The 19364-nt window shown below is 53.3% G+C and overlaps 1 protein-coding gene across 1 annotated transcript; it reads right to left on the bottom strand.

The window, feature by feature from the left end:
* Positions 1 to 542: 542 nt before the first annotated feature.
* MEX3A (mex-3 RNA binding family member A) lies at positions 543 to 12643 on the bottom strand. Its single transcript, XM_030465157.1, has 2 exons — positions 12156 to 12643; positions 543 to 1648 (listed from the first exon to the last, which is right to left on the bottom strand). Exons 1-2 carry the CDS (start codon positions 12622 to 12624, stop codon positions 543 to 545), a joined length of 1575 nt encoding a protein of 524 aa, XP_030321017.1. The 5' UTR covers positions 12625 to 12643.
* Between the last annotated feature and the right edge of the window lie 6721 nt (positions 12644 to 19364).

The following is a 19364-nucleotide window of genomic DNA, read 5'->3' on the forward strand; positions in this document are numbered from 1 at the left end:
AGGGAAAAAAAACCAAACTTGACAGGGCCCTCCCCACATCCCTGCTCCCTTCCCCAGTCCCATCACGATGGTTTGGTCGATGTGGAGAAGTCCCAGTCTCACCACCACCATCAAAAAAAAAAAAATTAAAATAATTCAGAATTAAACCACTTTGCTTGGGAGATCCACATGTGCGTTCAGAGCACTTGCTTAGAAAAATTGCAGGCTGCAGCCTCGTTCACCCTTCAAACTTTCTGGCTTTTGCTATTGGTTTTCATTTTATTATTCACTCTTTTTTTTTTTTCTTTAAAAAATAACATACATTGCTCGTAAAATAATTCTTCTTCTTCTTTAAATTAATTTCTCCTTTCATTCCTTTGCTCTTCAGATCTCATTATTATTATTATTATTATTATTATTATTATTATTTTTATCATCACCATCAATTTGCCTTCCTGGACACCCCCTACCACCACCACCACCACCCCCCAACGCACACACCCAACGCTACCCTTCCATTCCCGACCCCATCCCGAGCCCCTCTCTCCCTGCTCTTGTCCTTTTTAGGAAAATATTCTAATGGCCTGAGTGGCTGCGGCGTGGCAAACGGGACACTCGGGATCAGTCCTCTCACAGATCCTCACGGCACATTCCATACAGAAGAGGTTGTGGCCACAGGGCACCAACGCCGCCGTCACTTCGCTCTCGAAACACACCATGCACTCCCGGCTCCCGGAGACCGACGTCCGGGCAGCCGTGGTGCTTCCCAACTTGGAAAACCCTTGGATTGGTTCCCCTTGCGACCTCCGGGGGAGCCCCGAGAGATTCGCCTCCTGGATGGAAGACGATGGAGAACGATGGGAATTGGGATGGATGGCGCCAGTGCTGCTGGAGCGTTGTTGTTTGGAGAAAAGCACCGAAACGGGGTTGGTGTTCTCCTGGCCGGCCCACATCGGGGCGCCCGATTCTGCCACCCCGTAGTAAAGATCTTGCTTGTTGACTCCATAATTCGGGAAGAGGTATCCATAATTGAAGTCATTTTGGTCGTTCAGGCGAGGGGTTTCGTAGACGGGGTCAACGGAGCAGTCGCCGATGCAGCCCAGGCTGTTCTGCCGGAAGGTGGAAAGGGGTTTGCAGCCCGGAGCCGGCGTATGGACCCGCCAAGCTTCCGAATATCGGTTTTCCATGCCGGAATCAGGGCTGCTGGAAAGGAAATCGTTCTCGTTGTTGTATTCCAAAATCTTGCCCGTCCTCACGGCGATGTGGGTCTCGATCTCTTCCCGAGCCCGTTCCACGTTTCCCGGCGCTCCGGTGATTTCGAAGACGGGATCCCGGTCCCGGCTGGGGGTGATGATGTAAGTGTTGGTTTGTTGTTGGATCCTCTTGATGGTGGCACCTTTGGGCCCCACCACCAAGCCCACCACGCGGTAGGGAACTCGCACCCGGATGGTGACTTGGCCTGGCAAGGTGGGTGCGGTTCCGAAGGTGGTGCCGGCTTTGTTGCGGGAAGCCCGGATCATGGAAAAATGTTCGGCAGCGGAGATGATTTCCCGCCGGGCCATGGCCACGTCTTCCCGCCTTCCTGTCACCATGAAAACCGGTTCCTCGCCCCGCACCGGAGTCTTGATGTAGGTGTTGGTCTTGGCCCGCAGGGCTTTGATCTTGCAGCCTTTTGGGGAAAAAAGAGAGAAAAAAAGAAGGGAGGGAGGTTAAGAGAGGCCGTCCCGACGCCTTCCCCTCTCCTCAGGGAAAGGGGCTGAGCCGCCACGTTGGCAGCAGCGCTGGCGCCATTTCCCTGGAATTTGGGAAAGGCCTTTTCCCCCTTGACTCGGGAGGGAGGAGGTTTCTGGAAAGGGTGAGGGGGAAGTGGTTCTTCAGTCGAGGCCTTTCCCCCCTTAACTTTGATTGAAGAACCATTTCCCCCTCACCTTTCCCAGAGGCGTTTCCTTCTCCCTCAGCCGGGAGCCGCCATTTTTCTGCACTGGCCTCTACCACATAACCCCCCTTGGGGGTCTCCCCTCCTTCTCCCCCCTGTCTCCCTCCCCTCCTGTCTCCTTTCTCCACCCCTAAGAAGAACCAGGAGAACCTAAGAACCAGGATGCTGGGAAGTTGGGGTTGGGTCCACACTCCCTCCATGAGCCCCGTGAGGCCCAGCCCCTGCCATGTTTCCCCCTCAACAAAGATGGCTGCCCCAGGGACAAGGAAAGATTGGGAAGATCCCCAGGGGCCACCAGAAAGGCTGGAGGGGAAAACAGGAGGATGCTGAGGAGCTCCCTTCACCCTCCAAAGGAGCAGAGGGGGAGAGATGTGTGCCATCAGCTCAAGAGACCTCTTCGAGGTCTTCCATGGAGTTTTTGGGGTGAATCTGGAGTGACCCTGGTGACTTGAGGAGGGAGGAGGGTTGGGGGTGTAGCAGACAGACAGCAATTTGGTTTCCCCACCTCAGATCTGGTGGAAACCCCAAACCAGCAGCTTTAGAAGGCCCAGTAAGAGTAAGAGGAGCAAACCTCTTAAGTAAGAGGAGCAAACCCCAGTAAGGGGTAAGAGGAGCAAATCTCCTCTGCCACAGGAGATGCAGAATTGAGACCGAGGAAGGCAACGACCCCACCACCACCATAGGCAAGAATCCAAGAGAATCCCAGAATCATTGGGGTTGGAAAGGAGCTCTGGGACGATCAGCTCCAACCCTTGATCCACTCCCCCCACCCTGTGATTGCCATGGCGCTGAGTGCCACATCCAATCTCTTTTTTTTTAAGATGAGCCTTTTTGGAGGCTCTCATCTCCAGGGATGGAGAATCCACCCATTCCAATGCCTGATCCCCCTCTCTGGAAAGAATTCCTTCCTAATTCCCAACCTAACCCTCCCCATGGCCTCTTGTCTGACTGATAGATCCCAACCTCATCCTGGCTCCAACCTCCTTCCAGGGAATTGGGGGGAGGATGAGGTCTCCCCTGAGCCTCCTCTTCTCCAGCCTGGACACCCCCAGCTCCCTCAGCCTTTCCTCACGGGATTTGTGTTCCAATCCCAGCACCAGAACCCTGCACTCAAAAAAAACCTCCCAAAAAACCCCCAAACCCAAGAGCCTCAGTGCTGCTACAGCTGAGCAGAATAATTCCCTGGGCTCAGAGCAGGGGTAGAGGCTGCAGACCAAGAGTTGGAGCTGCACAAAACATTCCCAGCCCTCCAGGTCCTGATCCCATCCCGGAGCATCCCTCGGGTACTTGGATGCAGCCTCATCAAACTGGGAGCCTGCGTGGCCACAAAACCTCCCAGCAGGGCTCCCAAAACCCCCCTGCCTGCCACGAGGGGCTTGGTAGAGGTTGGAGGGAGGGTGTTGGTAAATCCTGACTTTGCTGTCAGCTCCCAAGGTGACTTTCCAACTCCTCAGAGCTCTCCGAGGCTCCAGCTCCTGTTTCCTGAGCGGGAAAAGCAGCTCCACGTTCCAAAAAAAATTCCTTTAATTCCAGCGCTGTGAAGCTGCTGGATTGAACCCATCCCGGAGCCACTTTCCCTGGGAATGGAAACGCCAGAGAAGGAGCTAAGCAAATCCCTAAAATCCAAACCCCGTGCAACTCCACTGAGTTTACACCCAGGACTCCCCTTCCAACGCTTCCCTTTGGCCAAGTTTCCAAACAGTTCTTGTGGATGGTGATCCCCAGTGTGGGATTATCAGAACCTTGGGAATTCACCGTGCTGGAATGACCCAACCATAGGATAAAAGCACAGGGATAAAATGTCCAAAGGTCCATCCCAAGGAATCTGTGGAGGGGGAGAGCGAAACCCCCGTGGGTCACCTCCATCCTCCAGCAGCTCCTGGGAAGGTTGGGATCTCCCTAACCCATCCCTGGCAGACATTTCCCTGCTCCTCTGCTGCCCGTTCCAAAGCTGGAGATTCCATCTTAGGCAGATTAACTGAGATGCCACCATTTCCCCAGGGATGTCACCGGAGCATCGCGTGGAAAAAAAAAAAAATTAAAAAAAAATAAAAAGGGAGTGTTGGTTGGTGGGCTTGGAAATGAGTTTTCCTCCCGAAGGGAATTCCAGGAAATTCCTCGGGGAGCCAGGCTCAGGTGGGTGTTTATCAGGGCTGGGTGGGATTTAAAACCCTGGGATAATGACTTGAGTGGGAGGGGAGAGGGATCGGAGCTTGGCAGGAGAGGGAACAATCAGGGAAGGGACAGGGAGGGTCAGGAAAGGGACAAAGGATGGGGGGCTCCAGGCTGGGGACAGATGGAAGGAAAAAGTGGGGAGGAATCCAGAGGAAGGAGGGCAAAACTCCTCGTGGAGGGAGTCAAAAGGTGAGGGGGGATTCAGGGATGGTGGCATTCCCGGGAGGAGGAGGATGAAGGGAGGAGGATGAAGGATGAAGGAAGGGAAAGAGACCCCGAAAGGGCACAAGGAGAGAACCCAGGGAGAGGGGGAAGGGAGGATCTGGAAAGGGACAAAAGGACGCGTGGTGTGAGGAGCAGGGGGAGGAGGAGGAGGAGGAGGAGGAGGAGGAGGAGGAGGAGGAGGGAGAGGCGGAGGAGGAGGAGGAGCAGGCGGAGGAGGCGGAGGAGGCGGAGGAGGAGGAGGAGGAGGAGGAGGAGGAGGCGGAGGAGAAGGAGGAAGACGATGATGAGGAGGAAGAGGACAAGGAGGAGGAGGAGAAGGAGAAGGAGGAAGAGGAGGAGAAGCAGGAGGAAGGAAGAGGAGGAGGAAGAAGAGAAGGAGGAGAAGGAGGAGGAAAAGGAGGAAGGGGAGGAAGAGGAGAAGGAGGAGGAGAAGAAGGAGAAAGAGGAGGAGGAGGAGGAGGACGAGGAGGAGGAGCAGACAGGAAAGCCAGCTTTGCACAGACAGATGGGGGATCCTCTGCTTGAAAACTGGAGAAAATCACCCGGCAGGAAATGAGCCCAACTCCACCCAAAGCCAGAAGGTTGAGTGGCCCAACCCCCCCCCAGGGGTGCAGCCCCCACAGCATCACCCCAGATAAAAACTCCCAAGGGATCCACACGGATTTTCCACCACCTAACACCAAGCTGGGCTTCCATCTGATTTACCCACTTAGGCTCCCATCTCCACCCCAATTTTGCCCTTTTTTTCCCCAACTAAAGAGGGGCTGAGCCTTGACACTGCTCTGCTCCTGACAGATCCCTTTAGATCCTGGTTGGATGAACAGCAAGGCCCTATGTGCTTATTTTTTTTTTCAGATGAAATTGGTCCTGGTTTTTTTTTTTTTTTTTTAAATAAAAGGCTTTCTTCCCACTTAACAGAAATTTGAAAACAATGTGCAACCAACTGCTCTGCTCAGGGGATCATTAAAAGGGCAGAGAATTGCTTAGGAGGGGGTGGTAAAAACTGAAAACTAAGAGGAGAAAAGGACCTGTAGAAACTATAATAAAAATCTCTAACTTTGTCCTAGTGCTCTGCTCTTTCAGGCAGCATGCAGACATCAGCTCATGGATCCCTGGCAGACTCCTGCCATTCAGAATTTTATATTAAAAAGAGAATTAAACCCTTTCTTGTTGTGTTGCCACTACCCAGCTCCTATTATTCTGGTTGGGTTTTGTTTTTTTTTTTGCCAATAACACAGATCCCAAATAACTTTCCAAAGGAGGTTTGGATGGATATTTCCTTCCCCAAGCCCTTTTTCTTTTTAACTTCAGCTAATTGCTCGCCAATTGACTCCAAAGAATGTCTGCAAATTACCCCACTAAACTACAAAATGTTAAATAAAGCACAGGAACAAACCCTTGAGGGCTGCTGAGCCTCCAGCACCCAGACCCCTTTTTTCCCTGTTTTTTTTAACCCCCAGAGCTGCTCCTTCTGGCTAAACCCAAAGAAATAAATCAAGTTGGGGCACTGGCAAAGTGGGGAGATCAGGGATGCACAAAAAAATCAGCCAGATCCAGCCCAGGTAGACAGCCTGGTACATCCTAGAGGGTCTTACTGGTCCAAACTGGGAGATCCCCAGTTTGGGCTTCACCTGGAAGCACCAGAGGTGCTGTACAAAAGATGCAGCCCTGGGGTGTTTTTTTTTTGTTTTTTTGTTTTTTTTTTTTTAATTTTATTTTTTTATTTTATTTTTATTTTTATTATTATTTGTTTTTTCATAACCTGCTTGGGCTTTTTTGGGTTTTGGGTTGTTGTTTTTTGGTTTTTTTTTTTAAACACATCCCACAAATTACTCCAGGCCCTGAAGTTTCTTCTTTTCATCAGACAGAAAACGAGGAAAGATTTTTAGCCCTTTTCTGATGGCACTTTTACACTGGGCTGGTCTAAATTACACCTGAAAATACCCAATTTAGGACATTTTTACATTGCTGGTGTGGTGTAAGAGAGCCTGAGGGCAAATTAGGGCTTGGTCTTTTTTTTTTTTTTTTTTCTGTTATAAAATTAAAGAGGCCCATGAAATAAAAACCCCTCAAATATCTCTGGTAAGGTGGGGCATCCTTTTCCCATTTAATCTGAAAGCCACGTTAAAAGCCAAGCACACAAAGAACCTCCCAACTAAACCCTCCTGAAGATCTGGGGGGTAAGATTGAGCTGCACTGAATAATCTGATGGAAGTGGTGTCAAAAAAAGGAAAAAAAAGACCAAACCAAAAACACCAAAACCCAAACAGAACCCACAAAAAAGGACCACAAACAACCAACTAAATCCCTTTGCATTGAGGTTTTATTGTGCTGAGGATGCCAGTTGTGTTTACAAGAAGAAGGAAGGGGGGCTTAGGGGGGGAAGAAAAAAACCCAAACCCAAACACACCCAACACACCAGGGAAATAAGCAACCAAAATTATTTTTTTTTCTCAGTGTGGAGATTTTAAGCTCGTTTTTCAGGGAGCAAGGGGAAGTTGTTTGTTGGATTTAAATTAAAAAAAAAAAAAAGGAAAAAAAAGAAAAAAGGAGAGGGGGGGATAATGAATGAATTAAATAGATAATAAATAAATAAATGCAAAACCAACACGACCCAAAAAAAAGCAGCAAACCCAGATGCCCTAGACAATCGCTGCCTTGTTGCGTGCGGTGGAGGAAAAGTTGGGAACTCGGGGGGCTCAAGGATACCAGGAGCCACCCAATGCTGGGGGTTGGGGGCCCCCCCTCCACATCCTGCAGCCAGCGGGGGGCAACCAGGAGGAGGGGGGGGCCAGACAAAGCCCCCACCCAAGGCTTTCCCACTGCCCTACATTCTGCCCGCCTGGTCAGCGCGGCATCCGAGGGCCGGATGGATGGATCCCAGGAGCGTCTGTGTCTCCCTAGAAAATTCCCTTTGTCTCTCCTCTTTTCTCCCAGACCTTTTTTTTGTTTGTTTGGTTGGTTATTTTCTGCTTTTTTTTGGTTTGTTTTTTTTTTTCCCTCCTTCCACCTCCAGTCCAAACCGTGACGAGCCCATCCCCACTCAGCACTTTTTTTTTTTTTTTTCCCCCTGGTGTAAATCCGGATGGATTCTCCATCAACACTTGGGAACAATCGGATTCCCCCCTCCTTTAGGGACCCATCTCAAGTCTCCAGGACAGTGGGAGGAGGTTTGGTTTTCCAGGTCCCACCAAAGCAGAGTGGGAATGAGCAGACAACAGGATCTGACCCTTTGGCTGCCTCTCAGATGCTCTGCACCCACCTCCACATGGTGGGTGGGGAAGCTGCAATCCTCAGACTTCCTCAATGAGAAAAAAAAAAAAAAAAAAAAAAAAAAAAGGCTTCCTTGGACTATTTTTAAATGCTTGAAAGCCTTAAGAGCACGTTTGGAGCTACACAAAGAGCCTGATCACCTGGGGTTCGCTGGGGCCTCTCGGGATTCGACTTCACCTTGAGAAGAAAGAGGAATTTCTCTGAATCTCTCCCATCATCTCATTCCTGGGGACAAGAGGGGCTGCCTAGAGCAGGCTGGGAGATGCTTCTGGGTCCAGGTGACAAAGAATGCTACTACTCAGGAGAGCAAAACTGCCCCTAGGTGGAAGGCACCTGCTTGGAGCAAGCAGCTTGCAGGGATGTGCTCCAGGCAGCAGGATGCTGACCTGACCCTCCAGACATCCCTCCAGACCTGACCACATCCCTCCAGACACCAGGGACACAAAGAAACCTGGATTCCTGCCTCCAAGATCCAGCCTGAAACGTTCCCAGTTTTAAAGTCCTCTTCCCTGGCTCCAGTGCCAGCAGCCCAGTTTGGCAGTGGGAGCACTGGGAGCAAAGTCAGACACAAATCTTCATCTCCCTCTGCCTTGCTTCCAGGGAAAAAACTGGATATTGAGGTTTCCTGCCCCTAAATTCAGGCTGAACAGCCAAAGCACAACACCTTCAGACACTCCTCACACTTCCCAATGTTTTGCCCATCACAATCCCTTGGGATGCCAAGGACCTTCTCCCGGATCCTTCCCTTTGTGCCCCACCACCTCCTCCAAAATGACACAAAGGACTTCAGGGCTTTGTCCTCCCCCCCTGGGTGGCTCTGAGGACATCCCAAGTCCTGAGAAGAGTGGAGCAGGGGAAATGCCTGAAAAATAAAAGAGCCACCAAGCACCTTCCTGCACCATCCAGCTCCAGAACCAGCTCCAGAACCAGGGAGCATCCTGCAGGAGGTTCAGCCAGCCCAGTACAGCCCAGTTGGAGCTCCCACTCTTAACCATGGACCAAGGGAAGGTAAAAACCCATCTGGAGGCACCATGAGAACCTGGAGACATCCCTGCTCCTCACCCCACCAGCACCAGGAGGTCTGCATGGAGGTCATGGCTCCATTTCCAGCCAGGGAAAGGAAATTATTGGTGACAAAGGGAAGAAGGAAGAGTGGGAGACCTCAGCACTCTCCCCAATTCCCTGGAAGGAGGTTGGAGCCGGGATGGGGTTGGGATCTATCAGTCAGACAAGAGGCCATGGGCTTCAGCTCTGCCAGGGAAGGGTTAGGTTGGGAATTAGGAATTCTTTCCAGAGAGGGGGATCAGGCATTGGAATGGGTGGATTCTCCATCCCTGGAGGGTTTTAGGATGAGCTTGGATGTGGCACTGAGTGCCCTGGGCTGGGAACCACGGGGGGAGTGGATCCAGGGCTGGAATTGATGATCCCAAAGGGCCTTTCCAACCCAAATAATTCTCTGAGCACAGTGGAAGGGAACAGCTCAAGGTGCCCACCTGGCCAAATCTTACCCAGTCCCCCATTCCAGCATCCCCCCCACCTCATCCCGGGGGAATCTCCGCTGGGATTCCAGGGAGGCTCCCAGCACCCCATTGGTTCCACCAGGGCACCTTAAGACTTCCCAAGGAAAAGCCCAGGTTTAGCATCTTGGAAGTGGAGCCACCCCCTCCAGCACAATCAAACCCCCTCTGAAAATAACTTCCAAACATTCCAAGGAAAATCCAAGGGGCTTGAGCTTTATTTCCCCTCCACTGCCTTGATGCTCTTGGGGGCAAGACTGAGAGCAGGTGGAAATCCTACTGCCAGCTGCAGGGAAAAGGGTCCCCATGTCCAGCTCCAGGCCCTTTTCCATCCATCCCTGTCCCTCAGGTACCCTTCCAAAGGTGGGAGCCACTATTTTTAAATGGTACAAAAGAAGAGCCTGGTTTGGCAGATCAGAAAAACTCAACCTGGTTACCAGTTCAAGCCTTGAAAATTTGTATTTCACTCCGACTTTTGGGGTTTTTTTCTCCCCCCAACCCTTCTTTTCCATCGCCTCATCCACAAGGCCCCACAAAACACTCAGCCCCACCAGCACTTTTACCAAGGGGGTGACAAATTGCATTTTTTTTTTAATTCCCCCCCCAAACCATGAAATCAGAGCGTTCAGCACCCCAGGGTGCTCCCTCCTGATCTGTGCTCCCAGACAAAACCAAACCCCAGGAGACATCCCTAGAGACCCTTTAAAATAATCAGTGGGAGACACAACCTCTGCTGGAACAAAAATCCCTGGCAATCCTGGTTTCTAGGATCCATCCCCCCCTTTCCATAAAGAGAGACAATCTTCCACCACCTGACCCATTAAGAGATGGCTGAGCCCACCTCGCCGAGGCTCTGGCCCACTGACATTTTCCCAGTTTCCCAGATGTGGGAAAGGCCCTCACATATATCCACACGTTTTTTAACACCAAAAAAAAAGAAAAAAAATGGTGGAAAAAATCCAGGTCTCCACATTCCTCTCCATCACTCCAAACCCAACACATGGCAACACACCCCCTGCTCAGGAGTTTGGGGCAGCAGTGGGATGCAGGAGGAAAAGAGCTTGGGGTACCAGCTTTTAGGGTTGTTTTTTTTTTCCACACCGGGGTTAGGAAAGGGAGAGGATTCTGGAATGGACTGGGGGGTCCATTCTGCTTCCCGAATCCTCTCTCTTTCCTAACTTTATTAAACAAAAGGGGCCTGATTCTCCCCGGCCTCACACCCGCCAGCACAGAGTTGGCACAAAGCCCCCACGGCTCCTGCCTGCACTTTGCTTCCCGTGGTGTAAAAAACATCCCACGGAGGATCAGGACCCACGGGGGGGGGGGGAATTTTCTCACCTCTCCCTTCATTCCCCATCATGGGGGCCACGAACCCAGCGTGGTCCCCCCAGAGGAAGAGGGATCCCCTCCAGTGCAGCCCCCCCTGAATTTGGGGGGAAGGCAGCACCCTGCCATCCTCCTGCTCACGCTGCATCCCTGCGTGGGGACCTTCACGGGTGGGAGTGAGCTGAGCCTCCAGAGGCCCCATTGTTCCCAGACCACGCTCCAGCACGGCCATTAACCATTGGTAGCCTCCCCAAGGCTTCTCCTTGCCCACCTTGGCCTCCCCGCAGGGAGCGTTGGCCCCAAAATTTCCCCCCCATGTCAAACCGCAACCCCCTGCCCTTTGCTCGGCCGATTTCGATTCCCAAGCCAAGAGGAAGCAGCTGGATTTGGAGCCGCAGACTCTGCCCATCACACTTGGAGCGTCAAGTTACTTGCTCAAAAAAAAAAAAAAAGAAAAAAAAAAAAAAAAAATCCCGCTTAGCCACACTATTTATTTTTTTTTCCCCTCCTTAAGCGACACAAAACTTCTCTCGCCAGCCTCAGGGTTTTAAACCCTTTCCCGCAATGCCCAGGGGGGGGGCTCGGGGAAGCTGCCCCCTCCTCCCCGCAGCCCCCACGCTCGGCAGCCCGGAGCGCTGGGGGTGGGCGAGGGGTGAGTTCGGAGTGGGTGTGGTGTATATATTTATATATATATATATATATATATATATATAATTATTTTTTTTTAAAGCCCTCCTCCATTCCACCTCGCTCCGAACAGAGCCGTAAGGAGAACAAAAGCATCACTGTGGCGGAGCGCGGGGCAGCGGAGGGGCCGGGCGTGGGGCCCACGCGGGACGGGACGGCTCGGGTGTCCCGTTCCGGGGTCCCCGACAGTCACATGGTGACAGAAGGAGTTCAACTTCCATGAATCGGTTGTTTGGCCCCCTGCTAGGCCCGCCAGCTCGGCCCCGCCGAGCCCCGGCACAACCACACCCCCTCGCTCCGCCGAACCCAACAAAGAGGATTTTTTTTTTTTTTTCTCCCCCGCGGGGAACCGGACTCCGCCGTTCTCCTCAGCCCTGCTCTTTTCTTTCCTCTCCCCGCCTTATTTTCTTTTTATTTCTGTATATTTTTTCTTATTTTATTTTTTTTTCACCTCTGAGGAAGAGGGCGGGGAGCGCGGTCCAGGAACGGCTCTTTCGCAGAACCGACGGAGCTCCGGTGCAGACAGCCCTACAAACCCACGCTGGCATTCCTATAGATTTCCCCCACCCCCGCTCCGCAAAATAAAAACAAAAACAAAAAACCCCACACATATAAAAAAAAAAACCAACACAACCCCCCCAGAAAAAAAAAAACAACAACCCTGCCAAAGGAGCAGAGACCCAACCGCAACCCCGGGAGTCCCGCTCCGTCCGGGGGAGGGAAATCGGGTTGTCCCCTCCGCTTTGTCCCCGTCGGGGCTTCGCCGGGGTGCCCGTGCCCGTCCCCGAACAATGGGCGGGAGGGAGCGGCGGGGGGCGAACCGGGGGGAAGTTGGCGGGGCCCCCCGGCGGGGCGGTCCCCAACCCTCCCGGCCCCGAGGATGATGAAGTTTCCCGAGGAAGGGGGCCCGGCCGGGCTGAGGGTGGTGATGGGTGGGTGGATGGATGGGTGGGTGGTGGGGGGGACGACACGGGATACACCGGCGATGGGGTGGAGGGGAGGGGGCCACCCCAGGACCCCCCATCCCCGCCGCTCACCTTGCCGTCCCACGATCTCGGCCACGTGCTCGGAGCTGGGCACCGGGACGCACTCGGTGGTGTTGGAGCTGCTCTTGAGCCTCAGCTCGGCCTCTTTATACAAAGCGCACAACTTGGGTTCCGCCGCCCCGGCGCTGGGAGCCGAGGAACCTTTCGGAGCCGGGGGAGGCGGCGGAGGAGGAGGCGGCGGCTGCTGCTGCGGCGGCGGTGGCGGCGGCGGGGGCTGCTGCGGCGGCGGCGGCGGCGGGTTATTGTTGTTGTTGTTGCTGTCCTCCACCAGCACCACGGCGGAGGAAGAGGAGGAGGAGGAAGGCTCGCCTAGCCCCAGCAAACAGAGCTGGTCCAAGGCGAGCTGCAGCGCCCGGTCATCCTCCAGCAGCGCTCTGTCTTTGCCGCTCCCACCGAAACAGCCTAAATCGCCGAAACCCCCGTTCCTTTCCATTATCCCTGGTACTACCAGGCTAGGCATGGCTAACAAAGACTTGAGAGGGGGTTGGGTGGTGGTGGTTGGTTGGGGAGGGGGGGTTGGGGGGGGGGTGTGCGGAGAGAGAGAGAGAGAGGGGGGGGGGGGTGGGGGGGTGTGAGAGCGAGAGGAGGGGAGTGGGGTGGGGGGGGTTGGGGAAGAGGGGGGACACACAAAGAGCTCGGGAGGGAGAAGGAAAAAAAAAAAAAAAAAAAAAAAAGGCAGAGGGAGAGAAACAGAGAGAGAAAAGGACCCTCCGCCCACCTCCCCTCCGCCTGGCCAAGCCCCTTTCTCTCTGTAACCCGAGCTCCCGAGCCCAGGCACTTCCAGCCCGCCGGGGTCCCCCCGCCGCCGCCTCCGCCCCCGGCTCGCAGCCGCCGGCGGGGTGTGCGGAGGGGCCGGCGGGGCGCGGAGCCCCGCGGGGGGAAAAAACTCTTTTGTTTGAAGGCGGCTGGGCGCAGCGGGAGGCTGCCCCGGCCCGCAGCCTGCTGGGGGATGTAGTCCCTGGAGTCCCCGGGCACCGCGCACACCCCCTCCGATACCGGCCCCAGGGGTGGCGGGGCTCGGGGAGGCACGGAAGAACGGGGGGATGGACGGGAGGGGGGGAGGACACCCCGATGTGGTATGGGTGGGGGGTAGAGGTGGATACGCTGTGAGGTGGGTGGGGGGTACAGGGGGCACCCATGTGGAATGGGTGGGGGGTCCAAGGGGGAACCCATATGGAATGGGTGGGGGGTACAGGGGGCACCCATATGGAATGGGTGGGGGGTCCAAGGGGACTCACTGTGACACGGGTGAGAGGGTGCAGGGGGACCCCCATTATGGCATGGGGGGATGCAGGGGACACCCATATGGAATGGGTGGGGAGGTAGAGGTGGACATGCTGTGAGGTGGGTGGGAGGGTGCTGGGGGCACCCATATGAAATGGGTGGGGAGTTCAAGGGGATTCACTGTGGCATGGGTGGGAGGGTGCAGGGGGACCCATTATGGCATGGGGGGGGTGCTGGGGGCACCCATATGGAATGGGTGGGGGGTACAGGGGGCACCCATATGGAATGGGTGGGAGGTAGAGATGGACCCACTGTGGCAAGGGTGGAGGAACAGGGGGGGGACCTGCTGTGCCATGGGTTGGAGGGGGCTGTGTGGATCCTCTACATGCACTCCCTGGGTGTGGAGGAGGCACGAGTGGAGGAGCTGCGGGTGGGAACACAAGAGCCCTCCCTCGTGATAGAGGAGAGATGGGGGGGAGGGGTGTGTGGACTGTGCCTCGTGGGAGGGTCACGGCTGGGTGGGGGGCTGCATGGGGGGCTGCCGGTTCACAGCACGTCACGGGGGGGCTGCGTGGGGACCTGGCACTGCCCACCCATGAGGGTTGCTGTGGAGAGGCCCTGGGTTAGGAGAAATCCACTGTGAGATCATCACCCGTGTGAGAAAGTGGGCACGGAAAGGAGGGGGTGGAAGTGGCACCGGAGTCCGTGGGGTGTTTGATGGGGTGAAGGGGGCTGAGAGGGGTGAGAAAATCCCAAAGGGATGAGCCCACTTCCCACGGCCCAGGAGCTTGGTGGCTTCACCTTTGTGCCTTCCAAGAGGTGCTGGGTGCCCCCCAAAAAAACAGGGGGGGCTTCGGTCTTCTCGTGGGATCCTGGAATGGTTTGTACTGGAAAAGCCCTTAAAGACCATCCAATTCCAAAACCCTGCGTAGCCAGGGACACTTCCCACTGGACCAGCTTTCTCCAAGCCCTAGGCTGGAGCTGGGAAGAGCCTTCCCAAGGAAAATCACAACTATTTGAGGGCCAAACCCAAATCCTGGAGCCCCAGGAGGAGAAGGGGAACCAAGCCCCTTGCTCCCCGAGCCCGGGTGATGGAGCAGGGGCTGGGGGCTCGGCCACCCAACCCTTGGCTCCTTGCCCCCAGTAAAACCCCTTCTGCAAACTGGGGCTGCTGAGGGAAGGGGGGAGGAAGGAGGGAGCCCTGGGCCAGCCCTGGGCTGGCTTTTCTTATTGAAATGAGGAGGGCAAAGCATTGAAAAGAGCTTCCCAGCTCCCCGCCAGCCTGGCTGGGCTGGGGGTGGGGGTGTGTGTGGAGTCTGCCTTTTTCTTTTTCCCCTCTTTCCCCTTTTCTTCCCTTTGAATCAAACCAGATGTCTCTCCCATGAAATGAGATTGCTGGGAAGAGACAATGCCGGGAGATTCCAGGCTCTGGCAGAGCCGAGGTTTGCGGCTCCGCTTGGGGACAGAGGGGGGGTTGGTGGCCCTGATGGCAGGAATTTTTATTTTTACTTTTATTCTTATTTTCCCCCCCCTTCCCGCTGTATTTTCATCACGATTTTCCTCTCTCTGGAAGGCTCTCCTTTTTTGCAGCATTTTTTTTTTTTCTTTCCCTCTCTTGGGGAGCAGAAGATCTTGGAGATGAACCCAGCAGATGGGACACAAGGAAATGGCTCATCCACTGCCTCAGGAGGTAAGGGTTTGCTCCAGCTTTCCCTCCCCACTGTATCCAGGTACTTTTTGGGGACGGGAATTTTGTTTTCGGGTCGTTTTTTTGGGGAGCAGAATTCCCGGAGCCACAGCAAAAAGTCAGGGGAGATGCTGGGACAGAGCTGGGAGGGAAAGGGGGGGAAGATGCCTTGGGTTAAAGGATCTGGAAAGGAGGTTTTGGGGATGTGGTGGGGGGGTTCAAAATAGGGAAAACAAAGAAAACCAACCCAAAATTAAAAAAAAAACCCGACACTAAAACCAGAGGAACGAACCTCACTCATGTGCGGCGTTTCATGTGGCTCAGTTTTGGATAAAACAGCACCTGAAATAATTTCTTGTTTTTTTCGGGGTTTTTTTTGGTTCATTTGGTTTGGTTTTGGGTTGTTTATTTATTTATTTATTTGTTTGTTGGTTTGGTTTTGAGTTGTTGGTTTTTGGGTCGTGTATTGGATTTTTTGGGGGGTGGTTTTTTTGTTGGTTTTTTTTTTTTTTATGTAGCCTTCTCCTGGTGATGGGACTTCGGGAAATCCCAAGCACTTTGGGTTCTTATCCCTCGTTTCCGAGGTGAAATCCGCCCTGGGAGATGCTGGAGGGCGGCTTGAATCCCGCATGGTCTCGAGTAGATTTTTCCCGGGGACACGCGCGGTCCCGTGGGCCACGTGGGGGTTACCCCGAGCCAGAATATTCCTGGGAATAAGGGAAAAGATCCAAATGGCAATCCCACGCGTGTTTTTCCGTGAAGTTTTTCACCTCCAGGCGTGTCCGGAGTGTGGGATGCACCCAGGTCTGTATCCAGACGCATCCAGGATGTGGTGGTGCCCTTGGGAACTGTTGGATTTTATCCTGGGAATTGTGGAGCGGGGTTTTTATCCCTTCCGGATTTTTTTTTGGGAAGCCAACGGAGACTCCAGGTCCGGAGGTTTCCCCTTGGTTTAAGGGCAAAGTTTTGCTTCCAGCCTCCATTTTAAAGTTCCATCCTGGAGGTGGTTTTTTTTGTTTTCTTTTTTCAGGAAAAGAAAGTGAAAAGGGGGGAAAAGTGAAAGGGGAAAAAAAATAAAATAAAAAACCCCCAAACAAACCGGAACTGCAGCTCCAAACAGCACAAATCAGGCCCCCCAAACATGGTAAAACTGACCCCAAAAATTGTAAAACTGACACAGAAAGTTCATGTGACTCTGCAAAAAGAAGGAGCATGGTTGTTGGGGGAGGTTTTTTGGGTTTTTTTTGGGGTTTTTTTTTGTTTTTTTTTTCCCTTCTCCTGAGGCTTTCAGATTTCAGAGGAGTTGCATCACCTCTCATCCCTGCTCAAAAACTCACTTTAAATCCTGCAAAAATTCCTCCTCGTGCCTATCCACATGACTCAGGGAGCTGGGAATTTTCAGGCAACCAGGAATGCTGAAAAACTCCAGGAATTGGCAAACCAGGCCCTGACTCATCCTGATGGGTCCCTGATAAAAAAAAGTTTCCCCTGGTTCATCCAATATTTTAGGGGGGCTCCAAGCAAGACTTTGATCCTTAGCCCGTCAGCCTGACCTCAGTGCCTGGCAGGGTCATGGAGCAGCTCATCCTCAGTGCAATCACACAGCACCTGCAGGATGGGCAAGGGATCAGCCCCAGCCAGCACGGGGTTAGGAAGGGCAGGTCCTGTCTGACCAACCTGAGCTCCTTTTGTGATCGGGTGACCCGACTGGTGGATGAGGGGAAGGCTGTGGATGTGGTCTACCTGGATTTCAGCAAGGCCTTTGACACCGTCTCCCACAGCATCCTCCTGAACAAGCTGTCAGCCCATGAGGGGATGAGGGGATTGAGTCCATCATCAGCAAATTCGCAGACACTAAGCTGGGGGGAGTGTGGATCAGCTGGAAGGCAGGAGGGCTCTGCAGAGGGACCTGGAGAGGTTGGAGAGTTGGGATGATCCCAACAGGGTGAGGTTCAAGATTCCAAGTGCCGGGTCCTGCACTTTGGCCACAACAACCCCATGGGGAGCTCCAGGCTGGGCACAGAGTGGCAGAAAGGGACCTGGGAGTCTGGATTGCCAGGAAGGTGACCATGAGCCAGCAGTGTGCCCAGGTGGCCAAGAAGGCCAATGGCATCCTGGGCTGGCTCAGGAACAGCATGGCCAGCAGGTCCAGGGAAGGGATTCTGCCCCTGTGCTCAGCTCTGGTGAGGCCACAGCTTGAGTCCTGTGTCCAGTTCTGGGCCCCTCAGCTCAGGAAGGAGATTGAGGTGCTGGAGCAGGTCCAGAGAAGAGCAAGGAGGCTGTGAAGGGATCCAGCAGAATTGCTGTGAGGAAGGGCTGAGGGAGCTGGGGGTGTTGAGGCTGGAGAAGAGGAGGCTCAGGGGAGACCTCATCACTCTCTGCAACTCCCTGAAAGGAGGTTGGAGCCAGGGGGGGGTTGTGCTCTTTTCCCAGGCAACTCTCAGCAAGACAAGAGGGCAGGGTCTCAAGTTGTGCCAGGGGAGGTTTAGGTTGGAGATGAGAAAGAATTTCTTTCTGGAGAGGGTGATCAGGCATTGGAATGGGCTGCCCAGGGAAGTAGTGGATTCTCTGTGTCTGGAGATCTTTCCAAAGAGCCTGGATGTGGCACTGAGTGCCATGGGCTGGGAACCACGGGGGGAGTGGATCAAGGGTTGGAGCTGATGATCTCTGAGGTCCCTTCCAACCCAGCCCATTCTATGATTCCATGATTGTGACAGCAACTCTTTGGGAATGATTTTGCTGGATTTTGGGAATAATTCAGGTTCAAATGAGTGCTGGCAGGGAGCTTGAGGAGCTAGGACAGACACCGGAGGGTTTGGAATAAATCTGGGAATAAAAAGTTGGTTTTTTTTTTCAGTCCCAGGTGGTGGTGTTGGGTTGGGGGGTGTCAACTGGGCACAGCCACATTCCAAGGGTTAGGCAGGGTTGGAAAGTTGGTGTTTCCAAATGCTGGGAAATCCAAGGAAGTTAAAAAAAAATAATAATAATTAAAAAAAAAAAAATACCGGGGGAGCATCCCACAGAGGGGGAAGTCTTGGGGGGTGGGGAAGATTTTTTTGGGTTTTATTTCATTGTGGGGTGAGACTGAAGCTGGGACAGCACCTCCAGGAGGGCTCCAAACCCCATCCCTGCATCCCTTGGGAAGCTCATTCCAATCAGCACATGGGATCCAGCCCAGGGGTAGGGAGTGCAGGACCTTGGTTTGGAATCCTGGACCTTGGTTTGAAATCTTGGACCCTGATTTGAACCCTGGACCTTGATTTGGAATCCTGGTTTGGAATCCTGGACCTTAGTTTGGAATCCTAGACCTTGGTTTGGAATTCTGGACCTTGGTTTGAAATCCTGGACCTTGGTTTGAAATCTTGGACCTTGGTTTGAAATCTTGGACCTTGATTTGAACCCTTTTTGCCTCCTGGGTACAAAGGATCCCTGCAAACCTTTGTTAATTAAGCTCCTCCCTAAGTTAATTACCAGCAAGCTCTGTGCTGAAAGCTCCTTGAAGGTTTTGGTAAGGACAGGGCCAGGAGACCTGATTGAAAAGACCCTCATTTTTTTTTTTTTAGGAGCTCAGCATGTTGGCTGCAGATGGAATCCTAAGCTCAATCTGGCAGGGGGCTGAGGGTGCTTTGGTTGTGGTTGTCAGGGTGGAGGTTTTGGATTTCTGGTCAGGAGATTTTTTTTTTTTTTTTGGGGAGGGGAAAAAAACCCAGCCTGAGGTTGCTGAAGAAATTCCTTCAAGTGTGGAATGGAAGGAGGTTTCAGTTTCAGGGTCGTGCTCTCCCTTTATTTATCCGTGTGGTTTGTTTTCCAAGGAATAATTTTAATTTTATTTTATTTTTTCTCTCCCTGGAATCCCCCCTTCTGCAAGCAGATCCTGATTGCAGTCTGCAGAATGGCAGCATCACCAAACCTTTCCTTGGGCATGTCCTCTTCTAAATTTTTAGGATTTTTTTAGGGGGGGGAAATGTTGGAATTTTGAGCACTTGCCCCCTCTTTCTGACTCTGCATCATCCTGGCCATCCCGGTGTGGTTGTGCTGGGATTTTACTGGGATGCTGCTGCATCCAACCCCAATTCAGCTGCTTCTTGGGCATGGCAAATCCCACGTGCTGGCCAGATGGTCCCTGTGTGCCCAGCAAATCCAAGGAATCCAGGATGCCTTGGATTCACTGCACGTTTCCTCCTCAAGCTGTGCAGCTCATGTGCACGGATTGCTGGCCAGGAAATCTTGGGATGGATGGATGGAGGGATTGGCAGCTCCAGCCAGGGGCCATACCTGGCACCTGGGAC

Source organism: Calypte anna, chromosome 25 (genome assembly GCF_003957555.1).
Source record: "Calypte anna isolate BGI_N300 chromosome 25, bCalAnn1_v1.p, whole genome shotgun sequence".
Taxonomy (NCBI): Eukaryota; Metazoa; Chordata; class Aves; order Apodiformes; family Trochilidae; genus Calypte; species Calypte anna.

What these genes read in the sequence shown, in the direction of transcription:
- MEX3A (XM_030465157.1), bottom strand. Translation starts at nt 12,624, where the DNA reads ATGCCTAGCCTGGTAGTACCAGGGATAATGGAAAGGAACGGGGGTTTC. An exon ending in CGAGATCGTGGGACGGCAAG is followed by an intron (nt 1,649 to 12,155) that starts GTGAGCGGCGGG and finishes TTTCCCCAAAAG; the next exon opens with GCTGCAAGATCAAAGCCCTG.